The sequence below is a fragment of the Loxodonta africana genome, chromosome 4 (genome assembly GCF_030014295.1).
Source record: "Loxodonta africana isolate mLoxAfr1 chromosome 4, mLoxAfr1.hap2, whole genome shotgun sequence".
In the NCBI taxonomy this organism is placed as follows: Eukaryota; Metazoa; Chordata; class Mammalia; order Proboscidea; family Elephantidae; genus Loxodonta; species Loxodonta africana.
In genome coordinates this window covers 169,748,516-169,768,712 of record NC_087345.1, presented here as the reverse complement: position 1 = coordinate 169,768,712, position 20,197 = coordinate 169,748,516, and the positions used below count along the sequence as shown (strand labels likewise).

The following is a 20,197-nucleotide window of genomic DNA, read 5'->3' as shown; positions in this document are numbered from 1 at the left end:
AGCCTCATTCAGGAAACTTAGGCAAAATAAATTCCCCCAAAAGTAATAATCCTCTTAGTGCATTCAGGACTAGAAGTTAGTCAGGTAATAGAAAAATCATTTATAGGATTGAGTCTTAAAAATGGTACGTGCATTGATTAAACATTTTGTTTTAACATAAAACAGTGAGCGCACAGTATCTGCTCTCTGAGTTAAACAACTCTCATCTGAATGGTTCCTGAAATAACCCACGTGCTGTAGGCCCTCGGTGAAATATTGGGAGATGCCAACCTCATTCCAAATGTTGTGACTAGTGCATTTTTGCACTCATAGTTCATCAGTTTATGTAAGATGGAATTATGTAACTGGCATCAGAAGTCTTGGAAGAAATACAAATGACTCCTGGAAAACCAGGTGGGGACCATGGAACAGCAACCAGGGCTGAGGGAGCATGGGCAGAACTAGGGCCAGTTTGAGCAGGCAGCAGAATCAAGGGGTTTCTTTCCAAGGGAGCACGCCAGGGCAGCAACAGCTAGGGCCTGGTGATGCTTGGGTCGTCACTACAAATGGAGGTAACTCAAAAGCAAGGTGGTGTCTGGAGGAAGTGCTGACAGGAGTTAGGCTGACCTCAGGGCCAAAATTTCTTCTTCCTCATTCTTCCCAAACTAACTGGGGCTGGCCTCCAGCTAATAAAAGCTAGAACCAGACTTCGGAACTGACAGAATAATCACCATGATTATAAATACCATTTATCGTGCATTTACTCTGTACTGGCCACCATACTGTGTGATTTAAATGCATAACCTGTATGAAGTCAAGCTACCTCACGATCAAGTCTTGACAGGAAAATGCAGTCAAAGAAGTAAAAGTCTGGCAACTCAACTGCAGTTGAGAGAAGTTTTAATCCTAGTTCCACTCTATCTTGAAAATAGCACAAGCATGTGCTCCTAAACTTCTTTAAAATCCTCCTATCTTTCTTATACTCAGTATACTTCTCTCACTCTAGAGTTGCTCCTAAAATAACCCCCCAACTCCGAGTTCTCTCAACTTTCTCCTCAAAATGGGATGGGAGCTCTTTTCTCTGTCCCCTTTCCTCCTTTCCTTCCGCATCTTTGTTTTCTTCTCTCCCACAAGGAATCCTCCGCCCTTTCCGGTGTAAATTCTCCCCACCTGGACTTCTCCAGTTTTCCTTCTCATGCATTCATATTTGGATCTGTATAAAAAGCTCAGGATAAATCTGACAAAATTGGAAGAGGAGAAAGGGGAGGGAAAATCAAAGGATATAAGGTGAGCCAGAGGCTGTGAACACGGATGTTCATACGTTTTATCTTTGCAATAGCCCCCAAGAGTTAGGTAATCCCATTAAACATATGAGGTTTAAGGGTTAAGAAGTTCAGTGACGTGCCTAGTTAAGTGGAAAAGTTGGGATACAATCCAGGGTGGTATTTATATCACACTCTTGACTACTGTTTGACACTGCCTTTCCTAGAAAGGAGCCAAAAAGGATAAGCAAGTGTCTAATTCCCTACCCAGCTGGTTTGGGCTAACAGCTAGGAATGTATTCCATCTCTTCCCAGATTTAAAACACAACAACAACAATAAAACTATTGAAGAGACAAGGGAGCAGAAAGAAGCAAGGCAGACTGGCCCTATGAAGAAGATGTTAGCTGGAATTGTTATACCTAGCAATCTATTTTTCCTTCAAATTACCTGAACAACAAATATAGGGCAATTAGAGACTAGATTATTTCTACATCCTATTGTTTGTGGAATTCAAGCTTATAACATGCCATCAGGCCAAGTGGTTCTTAATCCAGGGCCCAGGAAGTTCTACTTTACTCATTGTGATGCCTTGGCTATAATACCAAAATTAACCTAAAACAAAGCAAAACTTGTTGCCGTCGAGTAGATTCTAACTCATAGCAACCCTATACGACAGAGTAGAACTGCTCCATAGGGTTTCCAAGGAGTGGCTGGTAGATTTGAACTGCCAACCTTTTGGTTAGCAGCCAAACTCTTAACCAGCGTGCCACCAGGGCTCCAAAATTAACATAGTAGTAAATATTATCTATTAAAATGAATTTAGCCTTTTTGGAGAGTTTTAATGTGATACTTATAAAACAATGGAATCAATAAGGAGACTCATAAGCCCTTATGAATCATCTACTTGGGAAAACGGGAGAAAATAATTCATGTGACAGAAAAATTATTAATAACTTTTAGAAATCTTCAAGGAATTAAGTAATTTACCAGAAAATTGGTTGGAATGTATTATTTTGATAAAAGGAGTCATTTAAAGATTGGAAAGCAGAATTAGGGGAAAAATAAGCCCATCTGGGAATGTTGTTAGTTGGCTGTGGAGTTGGCCCCCAGTTCATGGCAACTCCATAAGCAATGGGACAAAATGCTGCTTCGTCGTATGCCAGCCATCCCCATGATCAGTTGCAGATCAGACTGTTATGATCCATAGGGTTTTCACTGACTGATTTTCAGAGGTAGATCACCAGGTCTTTCTTCCTAGTCTATCTTAGTCTGGAAGCTCCGCTGAAACCTGTTCAGCATGATAGCAACACACAAGCCTCCACTGACAGACAGGTGGTGGCTGCACATGAGGTGCATTGGCTGAGAATCGAACCTGGGTCTCCCTCACGGAAGGCAAGAATTCCGCCACTCAACCACCAATGCCTTACTGTCTGGGAGTAGAGAAGTATTAACATCAGGCTTTCTCAGGATCAACGCTGGGACTGCTTTTATTTAATAATTTAGTAAATGATCTGGAGGAATTAATCTCCACAGATTTTAGTTTACACCTAGCACTCAGTATGTGAAAGTGACTTCCAGCCAACGTGGAGCTATAGACAGAAGCACCACGCCATCCCTCCAGAGCAAAGACCCAAAAAACTAAGTAAAACAGAGACACATGTCAGCCCTGGAACCCAAAGTGTCAAATGAAGAGATAAAGAACTCAGCCAAGCACCAAGTACAATAAAAAACTGACAGAGAACAGAGATCAAGGACAGATAAATGCGTAGGTACCCTATCAGCTAACACAGCACAGATTCGTCATCTTGGAGTCCTATCAGAGACTGGCGGACAGGGAACATGGGAAAGCAGCTTCACAGAGCTCCCGGCAGAAGACAAAGCACCTGGTAACTAGCAATACATGCTTTCCCACCTCCCATCTTCTCCCTGCTGCTCTACCTGTGTGCTTCCTGCTTGGCAGTGGTGGCTCAACCAGCCTGTAAGTGCAGCATCCTTGCCACTTGGATTTGCCCCACCCACATTGGAGATCAGCAAACAGGGAGTAAGGGAAAGCAGCTTCACGAAGTTCCCAGCAGGAGACAGAACACCCAATAACCAGCTATATATGCTTTCCTAATTCCCACACTTCTTCTCCCACCCTGAGCCTCCTCTCTTTCCTGCCGGCAGCAGTCTCTTCGCCAGGAGGCAACTGCTCCGGCGCCGGGCTGCTTAGATTCACCCTGCCCAAGCTGACCAGCTCCTTCAGTGCCACTTGTCTGTAGCTGCTGTTGCTTTTTTCCTTTTCTTTTGGTCTATTCCGTGCCTCCCACCACCTCCACCTCCTTTCTCTCAAACACCTGGCTCCACGTGCTATCTTTGCCTGTCTTGAAAGGCTGTGAAGCACCACTCGACTGGGGAACCACTCCCCCAGCCTGTGACACCACACTGGTGGGATCCCCAGGGCTTTTTTCTCTTTTTTTGCTTTGTTTTCTTTTTCTTTTCTCAGCTTGGGAGCCCCTTCTAGCAGGGCTGCACTGCATGGCTTAGGACCCACCCCTCAATCTGCACAGCTGCATAGGTAGGATCCCTGGGGACATTTCTCTTTTTTCCTTTCTATATTTCTTCATTTCTCAGTTCTCATCTCTCTATGCTTACCTTTTTTCCTGGCTCCTGAATACCTGGCACTGTGTGACATCTATAACCCCTCTATCCAGATTATACTGCATGATCTGGGAGCCATTTCCCCGGTCTTTTAGCCACACCAGTGGGACCCTGGAGGCTTTTCTTTTCTTTCTTTTCTCCTCCAAATTTTTATCTAGTTACTTTTTTTTCTTTCTTTTTGTTTTTCTGCATTTCTTGGTTTCTCATCTCTCCACTCCAGTGCAAGCTCCCTTAGCACTCTTTTTTTTAGCTCCTGTTTCTTTCTCCTCTCTCTCCTCTTTCCCACACCCCTATTAGCTCCACACATCACAACCTCCCCCTTCCTTCCTGCCTACCTGCACTGTGCACTGAACATCACATCCCTAAGCAGCAGAGGTACAGCCTACCAGAACCTGCCCAGCACTGATTCCTGGCCCACCCTGTCAGCCCTAGTACATGCCACAAACAACCCATCTCAGCCCTTCCCCTTCAGCTAGACTTGTCCTGCTGCACCATAGCTGAGTGACTCACCTTGACCATTGGACAAGAAGGTGAAAATTATCATGACCACAGACAAGTAAACAACAAAGAATGCACAGTCTGCCTGCTCAGACATAACCAAATAAAACAAAAAAGCAGGGCAAAACAAACAGATCTACAATCAATAAATGAAGAAATAACTACTGGATGTCCCAAAGACAGCAGACATTGTCAAAACATATTTAAAAAAAGGAGAAGATGGTTCCAGTAGGCATCCAAAATAGAACACCAGATGACTTTCCAGTAGAAAAAAAGGCACTAGAAGTACCTGATAGAGAATACAAATCTCTAATATTCAGAGCTGTCCAAGAGTTGAAGCAAAAAAGCAGACAAAAATGAGGAAAAATAAAGAGTGAGCTACTTGTACCAGGTGGACACTTGAGACTGTGTTGGCATCTCCTATCTGGGGGGGAGCTGGGAGGGTAGAGAGGGTTAGAAACTGGCAAAATGGTCACAAAAGGAGAGACTGGAAGGAGGGAGAGGGCTGAATCATTGGGGGAGAGTAAATGGGAGTAGGTAGTAAGGTGTATATAAGCTTATATGTGACGGAGTGACTTGATTTGTAAACTTTCACTTAAAGCACAATAAAAATTATTTTTTTAAAAAAATGAAGAAAAAATAGACAAATTCATGGAAAATACAGACAAAAAAAAAAAAAGGAAGAATTCAGGAAAATAATACAGGAAAAAAAATGCCAAAATAGATTCACAACTAGAAATCATACAAAAACCACAATAAGAAATTCAAAAGATTTTGGAAATGGACAGAGTCTTAGATGTACTGAGGAGCAGGCTTGAAATGATAAAAAACAGGATCAGCGAAATTGAAGACAAACAGTTGGATACAACTCTGTTTGAGAAAAAATTAGAAAAAAGAACAAAGAAAAGTGAAGAAACCCTGAGAATTACGTGGGATACAATCAAAAGCAAACATTTGCAAGTGATCAGAGTTCCAGAATGGGGCGGCGGGGGTGGGGGGGTAGGGCAGAAAACACAGAAAGGATTATTGAAGAATTGCTGACTGAAAATTTTCCTAATATCATGAAAAATGAAAAGCTGACCATCCAAGAAGCTCAACAAACCCTATATAGGATAGACTCCAAAAGAAAATCACCAAGACATATCATGATCACACTCACTAAAACCAAAGACAAAGAAAAAATCCTGAGAGCAGCTTGAGAAAACCCAAAAGCCACATACAGAGGAGAAACAATAAGACTAAGCTCTGATTACTCAGCAGAAACCATGCAGGCAAGAAGGCAATGGGATGACATATAGAAAACCTTGAAAGAAAATATTGCCAACCAAGAATAATGTATTCTTCAAAACTCTCATTCAAATATGATGGTGATATTATGACATTTCCAGAGAAACAGAAATTAAGGGAGTATGTAAAAACCAAACCAAACTTACAAGAATTATTAAAAGGATTCCTTCAATCTGAGAACAAACAACATCAGACCACAGCCTGAATCTAGGACAGCCAGATACCAACCCAGGAAATGAATGCTCAAGGACTATCCAAAACCAAAAGAATTACAACAGGGAACCAGAGAGATTAATCTTAAATGACAGCAAAGTCAGAGCAGTAAAAGAGGGAATAAATGGTGTAGGTACAGAACTTTCTAATGGAGAGGAAGACAAGATGTTACCAAGTAATAATACACTGGTACAAACCTAGGAAGATTAGGATAAATTTTAAGGTAACAACAAAGAAAGTTAACAAAGCTACTCATCAAAAAAAGAAGAAAAGCCTAAAGCCTCAATAAAAACAAAATCCACAAAAACAAAAGAAATGAAAAAGAAATCCACAAACAAAAGGAACTCAGCACAAGAGAGTAAGAGGAACAAAGAAAATGTTAGCACCACAAAAAAAACCACTACAAAGTGACTGCAATAAACTCACACCTATCAATAATTACACTGAATAGAAGTGGTCTAAATGCACCCATAAAGACAGAGTGACAGAATGGATAAAAAAACAGGATTCATCAATATGCTATCTACAAAAGGCACACCTTAGAAACAAAGATGTAAATTTATTAAAAATCAAAGGATGGAAAAAAATATATCAAGCAAATAACTACCAAAAAAGAGCAGGAGCAGCAATACTAATCTCAGATAAAATAGACTTTAAAACAAAATCCACCATAGAAGACAAAGAAAGACACTATATAATGATTAAAGGGATGATCCATCATGAAGACTTAACCATAATAGACATCTACGCACCCAATGACAGGGCTCCAAAATACATAAAACAAATTCTAACAGCACTGAAAAGAGAAATTGACACTTCCACAATAACAGTAGGAGACTTCAACACACCACTCTCTGTAAAGAACAGAACATCTAGAAAGAAACTCGGCAAAGATACAGAAGAGCTAAAGGGCACAATCAGCCAACTTGACCTCATAGACGCGTATAGAACACTCCACGCAACAGCTGCAAAGTACACATTCTTTTCCAACACACATGGAAGTTTCTCCATAATAGACCACATCCTAGGCCAGAGAGCAATCCTCAACAAAATCCAGACCATTGAGATAATACAAAGTATCTTCCCTGACCACAATGCCATCAAAGTAGAAATTAACAACAGGAAGAGCAAGAAAAAAAAATTATTTACAGGGAAACTGAATAATACCTGCTTAAAAACCACTGGGTAATAGAAGAAATCAAAGATGGAATTAAAAAATTCCTAGAATCAAATGAGAATGAAAACACATATCAAAACCTTTGGGACACAGCAAAGGCAGTGCTCAGAGGTCAATTTATAGCAACAGATGGCACAAATCAAAAAAAGAAGGCAGGGACAAAATCAAAACATTAACTAAACAACTTGAACAAATAGAAAACAACAAAAGAAGCCCATAGCCACCAGAAGAAAGGAAATAATAAAGATCAAAGCAGAAATAAATGAAAATGAGAACAGAAATACAATTGAAAGAATCAATAAAACCGAAAGTTGGTTCTTTGAAAGAATCAACAAAATTGACAAACCACTGGCGAAACTGACAATAAAAACACGAGAGGAGGCCAATAACCCAAATGAGAAATGAAATGGGGGACATTACAACAGACCCAACTGAAACAAAAAGGATCATAACAGAGTATTATAAAAAACTATACTCCAGCAAATTTGAAAACTTAGAGGAAATGGAAAAATTTCTGGAAATACACTCCCTACCCAGACTAACACAAAATGATGTTAAAAAAATCTGAACAGACCCATAACAAGAGAAGAGATTGAAACGGTAAAAAAAAAAAACTCCCAACAAAAAAAAGCCCTGGCCCAGTTAACTTCACTGGAGAATTCTACCAAACATTTAAAGAAGAGCTTTTTACTCCAGTACTACTCAAACTATTTCAGAACACAGAAAAGGAAGTGATACTTTCGAATTCACTCCATGAAGCCAGCATAACCCTGACACCAAAACAAGGCAAAGACACCACAAAATAAGAAAATTATAGACCAATGTCTCTCAAGAATATAGTTGCAAAAATTCTCAACAGAATTCTAGCCAGTAGAATTCAGCATCATATCAAAAAAATAATACACCATGACCAAGTAGGATTCATAATGGTGCAACATTAGAAAATCAATCAACATAAAAGAAAAGAATCATATGATCATCTCAGTTGACACAGAAAAGGCATTTGACAAAGTCCAACACCCATTCCTGAGAAAAACTCTCAATAAAATAGGTATAGGAGGGAAATTTCTTAACATAATAAAGGGCTTCTATGCAAAACCAATGGCCAACATCATTCTTAATTAAGAGAGGCTAAAAACATTCCCCTTGAGAACAGGAACAAGACAAGGATGCCCTTTATCACCACTCCTATTGTGCTGGAAGTTCTAGCTAGAGCAGTAAGGAAAGAAAAAGAAATAAAGGGCATCCAAATTGGTAATGAAGAAGGTAAACTATCCCTATTTTTATTTGCAGATAATATAATACTGTACATAGAAAACCCAAAAGACTCTACAAGAAAACTACTGGAACTAATAGAAAGATTCAGCAGAGCAGCAAGATACAAGATTAAAAAAAAAAACAAAACCCCATTGCCGTTGAGTCGATTCCAACTCATAGCAACCCTATAGGACAGAGTAGAACTGCCCCATAGAGTTTCCAAGGAGTGCCTGGCGGGTTTGAACTGCCAGCCTTTTGGTTAGCAGCCATAGCACTTAACCACTACTCTACCAGGGTTTCCAAAATACAAGACAAACATACAAAAATCAGTTGGATTCCTATACAGCAATAAAGAGAATGATGAAAAGGAAATCACAAAAACAGGATCATTTATAATAGCCCCTAAAAAAAAAAAAATACTTAAGAATATATCTAACCAGGGATGTAAAGGACCTATACTAAGAAAACTACAAAACACTACTGTAAGAAACCAAAAAAAGATCTACATTAATGGAAAAGCATATAATGCTCCTAGATAGGTAGATTGAACATTGTGAAAATGACAATTCTACCCAAAGCAATTTACAAATACAGTGCAATCCCAATCCAAATACCAACAAAATCTTTACAGAGACAGAAAAACTAATCATTAACTTTGTATGGAAAGGGAAGAAACCCGAAGAAGTGCTTTACTATTGAAGAAGAATAAAGTAGAAGGACTTGCACTGCCTGACCCAGAACCTACTATACAGCTACGGTAGTCAAAACAGCCTGGTACTGGTACAACGACAGATACATTGACTAATGGAACAGAATTGAGAACCCAGATGTAAATCCATCTACCTATGGTCATCTGATCTTCAACAAGGGCCCAAAGTCCATCAATGGGGAAGAGACAATCTTTTTAACAAATGGTACTGGCAAAATTGGATGTCCATCTGCAAAAAAAAATGAAACAGGACCCATACCTCACACCATATACAAAACTAATTCAAAATGGATCAAAGACCATGAAGTTCACAGAAGAAAAAACAGGAGCAATGCCAAAGGCCCTAATAAATGGCATTGACAGCATACAAACCACAACCAACAACACACAAACCCCAGAAGATAAGCTAGATAACTGGGATCTTCTGAAAATTAAACATGCTTATCGAAAGACTTCACCAAAACAGTAAAAAAAAAAGAGACTGGGAAAAAATTTTTGGCTATTACAAATCAGACAAAAGTCTAATCTCTAAAATCTACAAGAAAATCCAACACCTCTACAACAAAATGCAAATAATCCAATTAAAAATAATCCAACTAACTAAAGATACAAGGGAAAGATTAGTCCCAAGGACTAATGGACCACATCTTCCATGGCCTTCACCAGACTGCTCTGGACCACATCTTCCATGGTACCACCACTGACTGCTCTGACAGGGATCATAGTGGAGGGTCCTGAACAGAGCTGGAGAAAAATGTAGAACAAAATTCTAATGCAAAAAGAAAGACCAGACTTGCTGGCCTGATAGAGACAGAAGAAACCCTGAGAGTATGGCTCCCAGATACCCTTTCAACTCAGTAATGAAGTCACTCCTAGGTCCACACTTCAGTCAAAGATTGGAGAGGCCCATAAAATGAAACAAGACTAAAGGGGCACACCAGTCCAGGGGCAAGTACTAGAAGGCAGGAGGGGACAGGAATGCTGGTAATAGTGAACCTGAGGTTGAGAAGGGAGAGTGTTGACATGTCATGGGGTTGTTAAGCAATGTCATAAAACAGTGTGCATACTGTTTAATGAGAAACAAGTTTGTTCTGTAAACCTTCATCTAAAGTACACTAAAAAGAAATATGTGGGAGTAATGAAAGGTTAAAATGATGGAGTTGGCAGAAAGTAAATCACTAAAAGTTGTGAGAGAAAGAAAAAATTGGTGGATGAACTTCTGTGTGAAGAGAAATCGTCTAAACTCCATGTGATTGTATCTGCTTTAAAATCTTTCCATAGTAAGATGAGATATAAACAAATAAATAGATTGATAAAAATACTGAACTATAGACCGTGATTTAAAAGTTTCAAACTAGGAAAGGGATTTAAGTGTAAATTTTCTATATGAAGACCTCTAAGCCATGTGTCATAGTAACCAAGGGGAACTTGCTGCTCTGTTCTTCCTCCTCATTATTTTCTCCTCCTAGAGAGAGAGACTGAGACAGAATATATGATATGATAAATGCGTTTAGTGTATGAGGGGTGGGGGAGTCTGGCCTGGGGTGTGTTGTGTGAGTGTGTGTGCTCTGGAGTGTGTTGTGTGAGTAGCATGTATGTGTGTTTGGTCTGGTGTATGTTGTGCAAGTTTGTGAGTGTGTATGTGTGTGTGGTCTGGTCTGGGGTATGTTGTATGAGTGTGTATGTATGTGTGGTCTGGGGTTGTGTGAGTGTGTATGTGTATGTGGTCTGGGGTATGTTGTGTGAGTATGTATGTGTGTGTGTACGTGTGTAGTCCGGGGTATGTTGTGTGTCTATGTGTATGTGTGTGATCTGGGGTATGTCGTGTGTGTGTTTAGACGTAGAGATAAATGTAGGCAGTGGACAACAGTTGAATTCTTCATATCTCCTCTCCCTTGTGTAGATCCCCTTGTGTGTCTTTGCATAACAATCCCGTACTGACCTACAGAATTCTCAAACATATTCACTGAAACCTTTTGCACCTGTTCCTTTGAATCATAAGTCCTACTATTGTCTTGGATGATTATAATATCCATAGGAATCACTTACCCAGCACCATAAGTTCATGCAGTCTTCATAGCAACACTAAAAGAACATTTATTTTCTACTTTGCCAAAACATTCCCATGGCCACACTCTGGACCTTGTCAATATTCAAAGCAACTCTGTGAAAGAAACTCTAAGTAGTCCATCCTCAGACTGTAATATCCTATTTTCAACTTCTTCTTATACTTCAATTCCAATAAAACTGTTTTCCTACTGCGTTGTGATCTTTACTAATCACTTGATCTCTTCGTTTTCCTCATAGTGACCCTAGGAGAGAGTAGACCTGCCCCATAGGGTTTCTAAGGAGCGGTTGGTAGGTTCAAACTGCCGACCTTTTTGTTAGCAGCCTGAGCTCTTAACCACTGCTCCACCAGGGCTCCAGATTATCAGTAGCCTCTTGTTTTTACTTCCCTTCCAGCCCAGCATGGATCATACGGTTGGTAAAATGAATTACAATCCTATAATCTCTTTCCTCTGTCCTACACCTAGTTTATTGAAAGATGCTGGAGAAAATACTTAACCATTCAAAGCTCACAAGGCATGAGCTCCCCCAACTTCCCTGTTTCCTTTTCTCTTGAATCTCAGCAGACCATTATGTCTCATTCCTTTTTGTTTCTCTAGAATCTTGCCTGTCATTAGTGAGCTTGACATTTTAGGTAATTACTCTGGATGCAGTATGAATAATGGATTGGTAGGATCAAGAGGAGGGGATGCAAGGCAGCCAGCTGGGAGCTTGTACAAGGATGGGCACAGTGGTGGTGGAGAGAAATGAGTGGCTTTGAAAGATGTGTAGGCAGTAAAAGGCTATCACAAGGATATGATTATTAGTTGGATGGGATGGGACATGAGGGAGATTGAGGGTGGGAGTTAGTGTGAGGCAGGGAGATTTCTGTCCTGAGCAATAAGTGATGGTGGTTGTTCTTGATATGGTAGAACACCAGGAGGGTTTAGAGAGACCTCAAAGTGGAGATGTCTAGGAAATATTGGACATCAAGCATGCCATTCAAAAGAATGTTCTGAGGTGGAGACATAACTTTAGAAGATGGCTCCGTATGAATGATATTTGAAGCGAGGTCATGAAAGAAATCATCTAGGGAGACAGAACAGAGTGAAAATATAAGAGGAATTTGTGGAGAAACTCTAATGCTTTATGGTGTGGAGAAGAAGAAAAAAACTATCAAAAAAGACTAAGAGAGAAGATGAGGAAAAACAGGGGGGAAATGAGGAGAGTGGTGTAAGAAGCCAATAGCAGAGACAATTTCCAGAAGAGAAAATGGTTAATATATCAAATACTACTGAGGGGTCAAATAAGATGAGGACTCAAAAGTGCCCCTTATTCTTAGCAAGGAGTCCCTAGGTGGTGAGAACGGTTAAATGCTTAACTAGTAGCTGAAAGGTAGGCAGTTGGAACCCACCCAGAGGCAACTTGGAAGATAGACCTTGCAATCTGCTTCTGAAAGGTCACAGCCTTGAAAACCCTATATAGCAGTTCTACTCTGTACACCTGGAATTGCCATGAGTCAGAATCAACTCGATAGCAGCTAACAACAGCAAAATTCTTAGCAATGTGGAAGTTTTTGAAGGCTGTTTCACTGGAGAGCTGAAGGCAGAAGCCAGCCTGGAGTGAGTTGAATGGAATTTAAGACTGGAGACAGTGAGTCAGATAGTTCTTTCAAGAAACCTGGCTATGAAGGGAAGAAAGAGGGGTCAAAGCAGTGTTTTTCTAAAAAGGTGAAAGTCTTGAATTTAAATGCTGATAGGAAGGAATCAGTAGAAAGGGAGATGTGTAAGTAACAAGAGAGGGAGTACCCAGCAGTAAAATGTTCTAAGGAGAAGAAGACTGGATGGAGAACTTAAGTAGAATAGTTGGCCTTGGATAGAAGGAGAGAGGACTCCTTTATAACTGGAAGAGAGGAGGAAAAGATGGCTAAGATGGAGGTAGGTTTGTAGATTGATTAGATTGGTTCTTGTTTATGAAGGAGCCATTTGGTCATCTGCTGAGAATGAGGGTTGGAAGGAAGAGTTGGAGAGTGGAGAAGAATGAAGATTTGAAATAGGCATTGAAAAGAGTGAGAAAGTGACCTAGTTAGAGACGTACTTGGATTGCTTGGCCGTGATGAGAATCCAGCTGAAGTGAATTTACTTACCTTATTGTATGATTTTCTCCAATAGCACTGTTATTGGTGAAGGCATGGGAAGACAGAGAGTTGGATTTATGTACGATTAGGGTTTTCTGGGTGGATGTCATATGGAGGTGTAAGAAATTGGTAAGAAAATGATTGAAAAGATGTATTTCAGAGAAAGAAAAGAAAAAGTATATGGACTGATGGACTAGAGGTCAAGATGAGGTAAAAAATCAAATGAGTGAGAGTCATCGAATGGCCAAATCATAGGAAAAGAAATTGTGATTAGAGAATTCACAGGTTGGACTGTGGAGAATGATGAAAAGTAAGGGCCAGGTGTGATGGTGGGAGTGGGGAGGGATGCTAAAGTGTGGTGGAGATCACTGACAGAGAGGACATCAAAGAACTGTGAAGCCAGACATGCTCCCATACCCAAGTTCGATGAAGATTTTCTCATATACCAAAAAACCAAACCTATTGCCATTGAGTCAATTCCAACTCATAGCGACCCTATAGGACAGAGTAGAACTGCCCCATAGGATTTCTAAGGAACAGCTGGTGGATTTGAACTGCCAGCCTTTTGCTTAGCAGCCAAGCTCTTAACCACTGTGCCACCAGGGCTCCATTTTCTCATATACTACCTTCTATATCTTTTGTATGTTCCTTTCTTATTTAAGCCATTAATCCACATGAAATTGATGTTTGTGTGTGGCGTGAGATTACTACTTTCATTTTCCTCCATCTGGATAACCATTTGTCCTTGGACCATTTACTGACTGAGTCTCTCTATCCTTGGCACTCTACAATACCAGCTCTGTCATAAGTCAAATTTGTATTTAAACATGGATCTGTTTGTGGTGCCTCTATTCAATCCCATTGGTCTATTGTCTATTCCTACAAAAATACACCAAATTTTTAATTCCTATAGCTTTATTACTACTACTAATAGCTTTTACCAATTTACTAATTCTTTATCTCTCCACCAATGGAAATTTTCCTGATTGCCCTGTGGTGGGTGAGAGAGTTTATTTCTAGTTAACTCTTACCTAGGGAGCACTGGTGACACAGTGGTTAAGCACTTGGCTGCTAACCAGAAGGTCAGCAGTTCTAACCCATCAGCCACTTTTGGGGAGAAAGATATGGCAGTCTGTTCCTAAAAAGACTACAGAATTGGGAACACTATGGGACAGTTCTAGTCTGTCCTATAAGGTCACCATGAGTCAGAATCGACTGGATGGCAGTGGGTTTTGGTGACTCTTATCTTGAACGGGTAGCTCTGTTCACTCTCCTTTATTCAGAGATTTCCTAATAGACTCCCCACCTTGCACATAAGCTTTCTCCCTACCCCCTGCACTATGAAAGCCCATAAAGACCAAAACTCAAGTTCACAAATGCCACTCAAGCTAACTTTGGTGCTCTGCTTCTCTCTCTGGCTTTTGCTTTCACTTAGCTTATGGCCTCTAAGGAATCTCTAATTTCTTTCCACTCATCAATGTGTTTAAAAAGATGTTTTTATATTTCACCCAACATAATAGTTTTAATTATGTCCCCTTTCTTAGGGTATCTACTCTGCTGTGCTGTTGGACATAGAATTGCCCTGACTTTCATTCTTGACTGCTCTCTTCCCTTCATTCTCCATGTCCAACCTATCACCAAGTCCTGTGGGTAAAACCCTAAATATCCCTGAATGTACTCCCTCCGTCCTATTCAATAAGCCTGTTATCATCCATTCAGTTCTGACTAATAGTGACCCTATAGGACAGAGAAGAGCTGCCTCATAGGGTTTTCAAAGCTGTAATCTTTCTTTATAGAAGCAGACTGCCACATCTTTCTCCTGTGGAGTAGCTGGTGGGCTCAAACACCAATCTTTCAGTTAGCAGCTGAACGCTTAACCACTGCACCACCAGAGTTCCTCCCTATTGAATAGTCCCTGATTTATTTAGTCCTTAATAAATATTAAGTACTGTAATACTCTTCAGTCTCATTTCTTTACATTCTGTATTCTGTAAGTTGCTATAAAAGCTGTCTTTCTAAAGTACAGATATGATCATGTCACACTCCTGATTAAAGTGCTTATATAACTTCTTTCTATCACCTACAGGATAAAAGCCACCTTCCTAAGCATGGCATATATGTTTCACAGTATTTCTCGTTACAATATTTCTTTGGCATATCAAATCATGCTCATTTTCTGACATTATCCACCTCTGTTCTCAATGCTCACTGTTTAGGATTTAGACTATACAACTAAACTTTTCCTATCTTTTATCAGAACTCTTAATTAAAATCAAAATTGATAGATTCTTTAAGTTCTAATTCATTTTTCTGGCATCTATTTTGACATCTAAGTACTAGGTACTTTGTGCATTATAAGTTTCTTCCAGCATGTATAATCTAAAGGAGGAGAGAAAGTATTAGCACAAGTATCTGTTAGGAAGGGAAAAATATAAGTGCACCAACAGACATTTCAGTAAACTGGTATGAGAGCTCTGGTGGGAGAGAAATGGCATTTTGTTTGATGGGAACCTGTGGAGGATTTGTAGAAGACTTGGCTGGGTCTTGAAAGATGGATAAGATTGAGAAAGTCAGAGAGTGTGTTGGGAGGGCATTTTAGATAGAGGGGTAGCATCAATAAAGACAAGAGAAGTGAAGAAGTACAATCTTGGAGTATCTGAAGGAGCAAGAGTCTGATGAATCAGAATGGAAAGGTAAATTGAGGTCAGAGTGAAAAAAATCCTTAAATGATGAGTTAGTAGTTTGGTTTTAATTGGGAGTCAAGGGAAGTCTTTACTAAAGGACTGTATAATTAGGTTGTGACATGATCAGATGGACTAGAGTGCAGACAGACTAAATCTAAGGAGATGTGCTAATAAAAAAAAAAAAAAAAAAAAATTTTTTTTTTTTTTTTTTTTTTTTTTGTTATTGTTGTGTGCTGTCTAGTAAATTCCGACTCATAGTGACCCTATAGGACAGAGTAGAACAGCCCCATAGGGTGTCCAAGGCTGTGATTGTTACAGAAGCAGACTGCCACATCTTTCTCCTGCAGAGTGGCTGGTGGGTTTGAACCACCAACCCTTCGGTTAGCAGCCCAGTGCTTAACCATTGTGCCACCTGGGCTCCTATACTGAGCATCTAGGCATGGTATGAGGTGGAAAAGCCAGAAACGATGCAAGAGACATTTCAGAGGTAGAATCCATAGTAGTTAGATGGCCTGAGAAAGAAGAGAGAAATGATGAGTCTATTTGGTTCCAGGAAATAAAAAAATAAGAATCTCATGAAAAATTCCTGTGTGTGATTTAGCACCATTTATATTTATATTAGTCTAAATGGAATTTCTTATACATTTTTGTGACTTTAAAAAAAATTAGTATTTAAAATAATTTTCATAGCTTCACTTTGTCTTTAGGTTAATTGTTTGATTCTTACCGCCTTCTTCTTCTTCTATTTATTATAGCTTCTGCTGGACATGGTTGGGTCTCCCGATCAGGACCTCCAGGAAGCTGCAGCTGGTTGTATATCCAACATCCGCAGGCTGGCTCTTGCTACAGAAAAGGCAAGATACACTTGAAACGTAAACAGACATTATAAGATAGGAAATTTTAGATGACACAGAACATGTCACTCCCCTGGGCAGGAAGCCTAAACGGGGACACTTGTATTAGCAAATCCTTTAGCTACAGACAATGTCTAAGTGAAAACACACGAATTACAAATGCAGAGGATGCTTTTCATCCAGAAATTGTGTGGATGCTTTTGGGGTGATTTAATTTGGGGGTATGTGCCATGCCATGAAATGTAAGCCAATAAATTTGTGATAATTTTTCAGGAATTAGAAAATGAGTGCGTACTATGTATACATATTTCAGTGAAGCTTTTTTATTTGTGGTGATTTTAATAAAGGGTACTGTCTTCCCGCGTAGAGTTTTGTCCCTGTTCATGAATGTCTTCTCAATTCCCTTTCTGTTAAACCGATCTAATCGTCCTGTCATTATGGTTTGGTCTGTTTGATCACTTGCAACCCACAGGAGAGCTCTGATGAGATGTGCTGATTTCACAAACTGTTATTAAATAGAATTTAGAGTCAAGCAGCTGGAGTTAGAGAGATCATCCCCAGGTCATCCCAGTTTCTCCTAAATACTACCAAAAACATCTGAGAAGGTAGTGTATGACTGCCACTGTATCAGATCATACAAATCACAAAAACATAAGCAATGAGTGAGTATTTTTCCTTTTGGATGTACAGAGCGTAAACAATGGTATGTTTTATTTCCCTCGCAAGGATTCACCACCTCTTTTATTGAACTCATTTATCCTGATGTAAGGATAATATTACTTCAGTAAAATTACTTTGAATCTCTGAACTTGTTTTCAGCACACTCACTACTTTTTAAAAATGGGGCTACAGAGGATTAATAGTGGTTTATCAGGTTATAGAAACATTAAAAAAAAATAGAACCCGCTTAAAAGAATAATATGAAGCCTCGGTGTGCTGGAGTCTGGGAACTAACTGTACCGAGCACCTAAAGCTAGCCAGAAAAATAGCTTCATATGCATCAGCTATGAAACCGGCAATCTCAGTTAATGCTTCAAAGAAGAGGCAAGCCGTTTTTAATGAAAAAAAAAAAAAAACCATTAAGCCCTGTGTATGTTTGTCATAATTTGGAGAAGATAATAAATGTAATCACATTAAATGTAAATAACTCATATGACATGAAGAACCTGTACAGATGAGAATTATACCAGCAACAGATTCTACAATAAAAAGCTAAGGCGTTTCTGAGAATTCCAAAGTTTTGCAAAACACCGATTCATCTTCATAGCTTTTTAAAAGGGTTATAAAAGAGGAGAATATGAACCAGGAAATGGTCTTAGTGCTAACTTAGAATTGAATTTAAATTACAGTTTAAATCCTTTAACTGTCAGTAGGAGATATTTCTAATATTAAAGTCGCCTTTTACTTTGGTTTCATTAGCATTAAAAATACATCTAGAAATGATAGATTATAACAGCTATAGAAAATGAATAAACATCCCATTGTTTAGATTGTTTTTAAAGGAGACTTCCACCATTGTCCTCATATTCTTAGAATTCCTGAGGCTTGGAAACCCTATGGGCAGTTCTACTCTGTCCTATAAAACCCAGTGCCATCAAGTCGATTCCAACTCATAGCGACCCTATAGGACAGAGTAGAACTGCCCCCGTAGAGTTTCCAAGGAATACCTGGCAGATTCGAACTGCTGACCCTTTGGTTAGCAGCCGTAGCACCTAACCACTACACCACCAGGGTCTCCCTCTGTCCTGTAGGGTCATTATAAGTTGGAATTGTCTCAGTGGCAGTGGGTTTGGGGGTTTGGATTTCCCGCCCCCCACTGGGGGTGATGGGAGGTAACAGGGTGAGAGAAAGATGTGTAAATGTCCAAGGATTGTTCCTTTGAAATGTGCTGGGTAGAAGGAAACTTGAAGCTTCTGTTTTCATGGTTAATAAATGTATGGAATAAAATCAATGGTGCTATTTTAAAAGAAATGAAGCACTTGAAAACAAATAGGGCAAATTAGCAGGAAGATTGTTTTGAATATTCCTCGCTAAGAATTTTTTTAAGTACTTAAACACCAGAAATGTAGTACCTTTAGAGTAACAAATAAGACATTGAATTTAAAAGGTCAGTGGCTTATTTTTTGTGAAATGGCATAAGAGAAAACTCTTATTTCACTAGACAACTGTCAAAGCCGGCGAAAGCACCCATAGCTGCCAGAGAACGTACCTGTGGAAGGTCACACCATGTCTTTGCTACCACATACTGCACTCTCTGGTTTGTTTGTGGTATTTTGCTTGTATTTTAATTTTGGCAGGATATACATGACAAAACATTTGCCATTTCAGCTGTTTTTGCCTGTACAGTTCAGTGACATTAGTTACATTCACCATGTTGTGTCACCATCAACACTATTCTTTTCCAAATTCTTCCCTCACCATTAACCAAAACTCAGTGTCCCCTAGCAGTAAGTCCCCACCCCCTGCCTGCCCCTGGTAACCGCTAATAACTTAAGTCTGTATACACTTGCCTATTCTAGATATTTTATACAAGCGGGATCATCCGGTATTTTTCCTTTTGTTTCCACCTTATTTCACTCAGGATCCCTGGTGGCACAGTGGATAAGAGCTTGGCTGCTAACCAAAAGCTCAGCAGTTGGCGTGCACCAACCACTCCTTAGAAACCCTATGGGGCATTTCTACACTGTCCTATAGGGTCCCTATGAGTCGGAATTGACTCAGCAGCAACAAGTTTGGGTTTTGCTGTTTCACTCAGCAGGATGTTTTTAAGGTTCGTCCATGTTGTAGCATATATCAGAACTTCATTCCTTTTTACTGCTGAATAATGTTCCCTAGTTTTTTTTAGTGTGCATAGAGCAGACTTTGTGTATTCGTTTGTGTGTCGATGATCACTAGGGTTGTTTTCGACTTTGGGCTATTGTGAATAATGCTGCAGTGAACACTGGTGTACAAGTATCTGTGTACTTGTTTGTTTTTCCACTAATTTTTGTGTAAGGATTTTTGTTGTTGTTGTTATATTTATTTTTTTTCTATTTGAGGCTGACAATCTTAATTCTCTGTAAGTTTTTGGAAACAAGTTTATTTTTTAGGCTTTTTACTTCCCCAGGCTGTTCAGGGAATCCAATATGCTGTCTTGATAATGTATGTCTGTTCCAGTTGGAAGGGAGTATAAGGTGGAAGAAATTTTAATTAGATATTCTTTGACCTTCCAATCTCTTTAGTTTATAAGATTTTCATTTAGACATTCTTTGCCATGATTATTCTGCAGTTTGCAGTCAATATCGTTTGTGACCATCAGGATCACATGTACTAAAAATAAATTGTTTTAAAATTTTTCTACATTCTGAAAATAAATGGCAAGTTAGTTTTCTTGGGGTATGGCACTGCAAATCCTGTTATTTTGATATCACTATATATCTCTAATATATTTGCATGGACTGAGAAATTATAATC

The 20,197-nt window shown here is 39.4% G+C and overlaps 1 protein-coding gene across 5 annotated transcripts in view; it reads left to right on the top strand.

Annotated features, from left to right (window-relative positions):
• The window catches only part of ODAD2 (outer dynein arm docking complex subunit 2), a 266,790-nt gene extending 247,491 nt beyond the window's left edge, over positions 1 to 19,299 (top strand). The window contains exon 15 of one of the 5 annotated variants that reach the window (XM_064284958.1): positions 16,646 to 19,299. In XM_064284958.1, the coding sequence (XP_064141028.1) occupies positions 16,646 to 16,759 (114 nt within the window). In that variant the 3' untranslated portion in view covers positions 16,760 to 19,299. The remainder of the gene's footprint in view (positions 1 to 16,645) is intronic. The other 4 variants (XM_023548827.2, XM_023548824.2, XM_023548826.2 and 1 more) reach the window with 4 other exon arrangements.
• Positions 19,300 to 20,197: the final 898 nt, after the last annotated feature.